Consider the following 6,953-nt stretch of genomic DNA (forward strand, 5'->3'; position numbering starts at 1 on the left):
GCAATATAAGCTCGACACTCCGCCGTTTGCCTAAATATGAATGTCGGCTGGTAGGACCGACGGCTTGAGGATTTCTTCGACCAAAAAGTCCAGTGGGAACTCCACAAGATGACCACGGATCTCCGAGAGTTGGCCACGAGCACGCGTCTCGTCCTCCTTGCGGACTGTGGCTGCAGTCTGCACGTGGCCGATCTGGCACTCGGCATCTTCATCGTCGGATCCTTCCACAGCTTCTTCAGTTAGAAGACCTTCACGAGTCGCAGCGTGATAGCTACCCCTGCCGTCTTCCAGAAGCGGGTCGTCGCTGTGCAAGTGGTCCTCATCTGTATCAAAGTACTCGGCGTTGAACTTGGAGCGCCGACCGAAGTCCAGTACGTCCATCGTGGAATACCATCGCTTAAGTGACGCACGAATACCATGGCCGCCTCCGTACTCGCTACCAGCATCACTGGACTCGTCATCTGTATCGAGATTTCGATTGCCTGTAACACTGAACATGCCGTAAAAGCTGCCTCGCGCGCTTCGAGTATTACCGCGAGTCCTGACACCGGCACCAGTGCCCAAGAGAGACGACGTGCGAGCGCTGCGTACACTACGTGCTCCAGTTGCAATGGCCGGACTTTGAGGCGTATGCTGGAAGCTTGCAACACTGGGTGAGTTCGGGTAAGACGGCGCATCGCCAAGCACAGGAGGTCGCATGGTCGGGTTATCGCCCAGGATTGACGCGTTCGAAGGCATCGAGTTCGAATTGTACAGACGACGACCGTGATTCGTGCCTCCAACGCTCACGCTGCCAGAAATGCCACCGTCCGTGTCCAATTGACTGAAATTTGTCGGCGTACTGACCGAGTTGGAGCGGCTGAAATCGCCCTGCTGCAATCTTCGCCACAGTGAGTAGAAGCGTCCGTGCTCCTCGTCGTCACTGGCAAGACTGAACGAGCTTTCACGAGGATCTCGAGGCGGTAGCAAGCCCTTCTTGACCCACCGACGTCGACGCACTTGAGCCATCAAACGATCCGCTACGAGATGCTGGAGCTTCTCTCGCTTCTTGTAGTCCGTCTTCATTGTGCGTACCTCCTGGAAAATGGAGAAGTTACGCGCATAACACCAGCCATCGTGATCCATAGAGAAGAGTTTCTTCTTCTTGTCTCTGTAGTTGTCCACCTCGAAATCTCTCAGATCCACTCGATCGGCCGCAATGGGCACACCGTTGACGTCAGTCCATGGCGCATAGTCTCCGTCTTTCAGGTTCTGAGCATCCCACACATGAGATCGCCCGGGGACCTTAAGCACATTCATACGTTGGTTCTCAAAGATTTGCGTCACTTCGATACTCTGAAAGTTGACAAACGCACGCATACGGTTGGAAGGTGCACAGTCGAACACGGCCTCGAAGATCTTGGTGTTGCTTGAGGCAGTTGACTTGATGGCCTGCCAAGTGTGATCCGACGTAGGGTCCGCCACAGAGAGATCATCATCAGCCAGACCGAGGTGCTCGCGGAAGAGCTGTAAGCGAAGCTTGCTGGCCGCCACACCTCGTCGATAAGGCTTCTCATTCATCACACCGTCTTCATACTGCATGTCCTCAATCACCAGGGCAATTTCCGAGTCGCGATCACCGTTCATACTACGGTCATTGATGTTCGCACTGCCGAGGATGGCACATCGATCGTCAGCGATCATGAGCTTACTGTGAATGTAGATCTGCTCAGTGGCTGCACAACCGTTCGGCATAATGCCGTACTTGCGCAATCCAAAGAAAGCTACGTAGTTCTCAGGGTGGTTTGTCACGCCCTTCAGCGCCTCGAATAAGCTGTACCGCCCACGACAAATAGTTGCAAACTGCCAATGCATTACCGCGTGAAGGTTTGTGAGCTCGTGACTACGAATGTTGCCCTCAAAAGCTGGTAGCAGTGGCATCACCACATACACTCGGAACTTCTCGTCACGCTGGACAGCACGTTCGATACGATCCACTAAGGCTTGCAAGATCCGATTGCGTACGATTCCGTTGCCGTCCATTCCTGACACGAAGAACTGGTTCTCGATATACAAGAAGTGCTTCGAATTGGCGATCACATCCATGTAGGCCGCTTGAATACTAGCCTCAGTAGGCACACCCGCTGACCACATGGACACTGAGCGACATACCTGAATGTTGCAAATGTTGGCACTTGGGTGGAACACTTGCAGAATCGACTCGCCACGCTGAGCACGCAGCACCTCACCGTCGTCTAGCGGACCCGTAGTGGTCGAAGCACTCGTGAGGGGTGGCCGCATCGGGTTGATTGGGTGCAACGAAGAGGTTGGCGGCCATTGAGGACCCGTTGCAGTGCACGGATACATAGGGTTTACAGACTGCACCACTTGGAAAGGCTCGACCATACTCAACGAGTCCTCACGAACAAGAGGGATAGTTGTCCGTGTAGAGCCATCGCGCATAGGTTCAGGGTCTGACGACGGGTACTGTAGCGTCCATCCGTTAAAGTCCATGGGCACCAGACACTTCGGGAGGAATTTAAACCGTCGAGAGCGAAAGCAGATGCACCAGCCAGTACGCAGCTGGTAGTCATTCTTGGAGCACACAAAGTTCCATCGCTGAATGAGGTGATACGCCACGTCCTGCACTGGCGGTCCCGAAATACTGCAGTGTACGTCATGCCAAGGCATTCGCGGCTGCGAAGCGCGATCAATGAGGTCCTCGAATGGCTTGTTGACACGCACAAAGTCCTTAATAATCGGATTCGAGTAGTCCTTGCCTGTCCAGACCGGGTCGTCACTAGGGTCACTAATCGGGTGACCGTGGTGGTCATATCGACCGAAGCACAAGTCCAGTCCACCCACGAACGCCAGAGACTGATCGATGCAGACAATTTTCTCGTGGTGAGACCAGAATCCGAGACTTTGGATCTGGAAAATGGGGTCACGAAGAACTCGAATGTTCGGATGCACCATTAGACTGCGCTTTGTGTATGCGCTGTTCAGCGTAAGAGCCAGCTTGACCTCTCGATAAATCAAAACGTAGATCTTGACGCCAGCCTCCGCTTTCTTCATCAACACTTGGCGTAGCATCGTCTTGTTCACTTGTTGTCCGTCAGGATCCTCGTCAGCTTCGCGAGGCGGAAGCTTTCGGCCTGGACGCAGCAAAAACAGATCCGGACACACCCACCAGCCAGCAATTAGGATCTCGTACTTTGCGTTCGAGATGGCCTTGTACATAGCCGCATACGTATCTTCTGCATCCACATGCCAGCTCACAGAGCTAGGAGGAGGCTTTGGGGCTTCAAATGAGTCTTCAGACTGCGTACTGCTGTCAACACGACTAGAGGCAGGTGCCAGATTCCCCGTGCCCATGCGAGAGGCCGTCTCCGCTTCCTGCTTGACCACCGAATCCACGACCTGATTGATGTTGCTGGTGGGCGTATTTCCGATAGCAAGCTTAGCCGCCTTCGCCTTAGCAGTGATCGTTGCACTCTCGTCGTCGTCAATAGTGCTGATATGTTGAGGTGCGAACGAATTAAACCGCGTTGATGTTTCCTGGCGCTTCAGCTTCTGCAGACGGCGCACACATCGGAACCAATGGTCTCGACGCACATGAGGGTGCCAAATGCCAAGATACGTAACGAAATAGTTGGCCAGGAAGCCAACAACAGGCGCGATGATGCCTCCAGCAAACAGGAACAGAATGTAGTAGACGTACGACCGCCACGTGAGAGGAGCGATTCGCACAGTAATCGCACAGAAACTTTCGACATTGCTGAAGCTCTGTACGTCGATATCTGTCTTCACACCTTCCAGCGTCAAGTTCCCCACGGTCGGCATCGAGTAATTCGTACCAGACTCGAAGAATCGATCGTTCTTCGCATCGATTGGCTTCACTACACTCACCATCGTGCCTGCCCCCACTGCATTCGTGATTACGTTCAAGCTGTAGCCCATACTGTCACTTTGCCAGAAAAAGCCGAGGTTTGCCGTCATCGAATTCGACGATGGCATCTGCAGCTGCGAGATCACAGCGCTGTCGTCTTTACTCTCCACGTACACGGTCGTGCCTTTGGGTACAATGAAGTAGTATCCACAATACTCAGCGTCACGACTCTCAGTCCAGTTCTCATACCCTGACGCGTTCGTAATGGGTACACCCATACTCTTGTCCAGACTCAGGTACTCGAAGTCGTAGATGCTGTTCGAGAGCCGCATGATGCCGTAGCAGACGCCCATGAGAGCAACGAACGCAGTCAGTCGAGTGTAGTAATGTCCCGTGTCGATCTCGATATCTCCCGCTTTACTACCCACGACCAACCCACTCGGCATCCAGCTCACACCTTGTCTGTAGCTTCCTTTCCTCGCTGTAAAGTTCTTGTCGAACAAGAACACCTCACTCGGCTCTCTGTCATTGCGATTCCGGTACGCCGCAAAGCACGAAGGTTTCAGCACAACCCACCGCCGAATGACACCAAGTCGATGCTGGAAGAACTTGTACACGAACACTGCAAAGAAAAGAATACCTCCCAGCACCGCTAGACCCAGGAAAACCCCCGCTGTATTCAGCTTTGTCGACACCTCCTTTGTGCCTGAATCCGAGTTCACTAGCTCCTTCTGAGGCGAGAAAAAAGTCGGCAAACTTGTCACGATCACCAGACAGATGGGGAATATAAAGCCCACGATCGCTGACACGAACGCGATACGCATCCACGCTCGATACAGATGTCGATACAGAGCTTCAATCGTGCGGTTAAAGCACGTGTACAGTGGCAACTGGAACGGTCCGTTGATGCGCATGTGCACGTAGCCCTCCTTCAGCGAAGGTCCTAGACGTAGCATAGCTCGTGACGGACTGACCTCTAGGAATGACAACAGAGGCTCCGAGTTCCTCAAGTCCCGGTCTTTGAGTAGCTGTCGGATGTAATCCTGCACGACGTACACGTCCATCACGCGTTTCTCGGCGCGTTTTTCACGCCAGATCGTACAAGGTAGATGCACTCCACGCAGGAGCTTGTGTCTGTTGAATAGACTGTACAAGTGCAGGTTGAAATGCAGACGTAGTAGTTGTTTCTGGCCGAAGTAGATCTCCCAGTCTGTGGTGCCCCAGCGTACTCTACCCACGAACACACAGCACGGAATGACGCCTGCTTTTGTGACAGTGGCTCGGTTTACGGAGAAGTCGATGGAGTTTTCCATGACTTCCTCCTCTTCCTCGCTCAGATCGGCGTCGTCGTCGTTCATGATGGTCATCCCGTCGTTCGGGGATTCGAGGATGTCGCTGTCAGCGCACTCCTGGTCGTCGACGTTCACTTCCTCAGCGTTCAGTTCGCTGGATCGATAGCTGTTTACGCTTACGACACTATCCAGACCCGAAGTGATGGAGCTCGGCGCTGCTCTGAGGCCGTAGCCGCTGTTGTTTGTTCTGGCGGCTGCGGTCGGTTCTCTTACGTCGTCGTCGGGTCCAGGCATCCCATGTAGGCGCTGAACGGACGCTACGGTGTCGACTTACGCCTACAAGAAGTCCTTTCACGCCTGATAGGCCTTTGCGGACGCTAGAGGCTGCGTAAAGCGCGGAGAACTTTGCGCAAATGACCGGGTCGACAGGCGGCCTGTTTCCTCTCGTTAAAAGCGGTTATGCCACGGGAAAACGGGCAAGCAGCGGAAGGAAGGGTCCTGTCTGTCTTGCAGATGAACGGACCGAGCCACAAGAGCGCGAACAAGGGAGAGCGGGGAGAGCGGACTCGGCGGTCGCTGGGGCCTTGCGAGGTTGACTGTTAAAATGGAGCGAAGCGATTATGCGTGAAAAACCTGTGAGACTGAGTTTACCTCACGGACACGATGCAATGACGCGTCTGAAACCTACATAAACCCATAATCGAGTCGGTTTTGCCCGGAAGATCGTCGCATAGCCGGGCAGTTGATGAGAGTTTGCAACCTTGGCCTCCATGTTGTAGCTGATATCGCCGGCAAGTAACTGACTGGCAGTATATGGATGAGTAGCCTGTCATCTCCACTTGCCACGCGATCAGAATATGCAGGCCCAGGCAATGCCTGGCAGGCATGTTGGTCGACCTCGATGCGGACCACGGACTGTAGTGGTGTGTGTTTTCTTGCACAGACTTTCGTCTGGCCGATGACCGTGGACCTGCTCGACGAGCGGCAACGTGTCGTGAAACACGCCGGGTATTGTAGCAGCCGTTTTGCGTGACGACACCGATGAAAAGTAGCGTGACTATCGGGAAAGTGGCTACGTACACAGTAATTAAAAGGGGCACTTTTTGTAACGGGGTACGTAGCACTAAGTGTACCCTGGTTACATGAAGTGTGACACTTCACACTTCAGGAGTATGACATGTCATACTCCGGGATATTTGGTACAAGGTACCAAGGTCATTCAAAACCAACCATTGGTTAAATGACATTGCATTTCTATAGGTAACTGATAGTTTGTATTAACCTCAAACTTAACCTACCTATAAATATACTCAGTTTACAATCTACCTTATTTAGGTCACTTTAATTAAAGAGGGGACCTGTGAACTGCCGTTCACTGAGAGTTTGTATACTCTCGGAAGATAACTTCCTCTAGCGCAAGGTGCTGTGTGACCCCGTCACACTTGGTAGCACTTGTAGTCAATCCACGCCATCGCGGGTAGACTACCTGAACCTCCGAAGTTCGTTGCCATGGATAGGAACGACTTCTCCCATATGAACGACTCTCAGTTCGAGTCGGTTCGGAAGATGGCAGGCATCTTCGGGATGGAGGCCCTGCAGAGCCTGGTGGTATCAACACCGGCTGAGCAGCTCGAGCGCGTCAATGCATTCGACGCGTACGAGCAGGGCCTCATCGCGCATGTGCGGGAGAACCTGCAGGCTCCGGCGGCGGAAGCAAACCCGCCTCACCCGAAGCCAATACGGCTGAAGGTAAAGCCGTATGAAGGGAAGGAAGGCGAGAACCTTCACTTCTG

General features: G+C 53.3%; 1 protein-coding gene across 1 annotated transcript; it reads right to left on the reverse strand.

The window, feature by feature from the left end:
- Window positions 1-30: 30 nt before the first annotated feature.
- PITG_00284 (phospholipase D, Pi-PXTM-PLD) lies at window positions 31-5,454 on the reverse strand (the record flags this gene model as incomplete). Its single annotated transcript, XM_002908857.1, has 1 exon — window positions 31-5,454. One exon carries the CDS (start codon window positions 5,452-5,454, stop codon window positions 31-33), a length of 5,424 nt encoding a protein of 1,807 aa, XP_002908903.1.
- Between the last annotated feature and the right edge of the window lie 1,499 nt (window positions 5,455-6,953).

This window comes from Phytophthora infestans, genomic scaffold, assembly GCF_000142945.1.
Source record: "Phytophthora infestans T30-4 supercont1.1 genomic scaffold, whole genome shotgun sequence".
Lineage (NCBI taxonomy): Eukaryota > Oomycota > Peronosporomycetes > Peronosporales > Peronosporaceae > Phytophthora > Phytophthora infestans.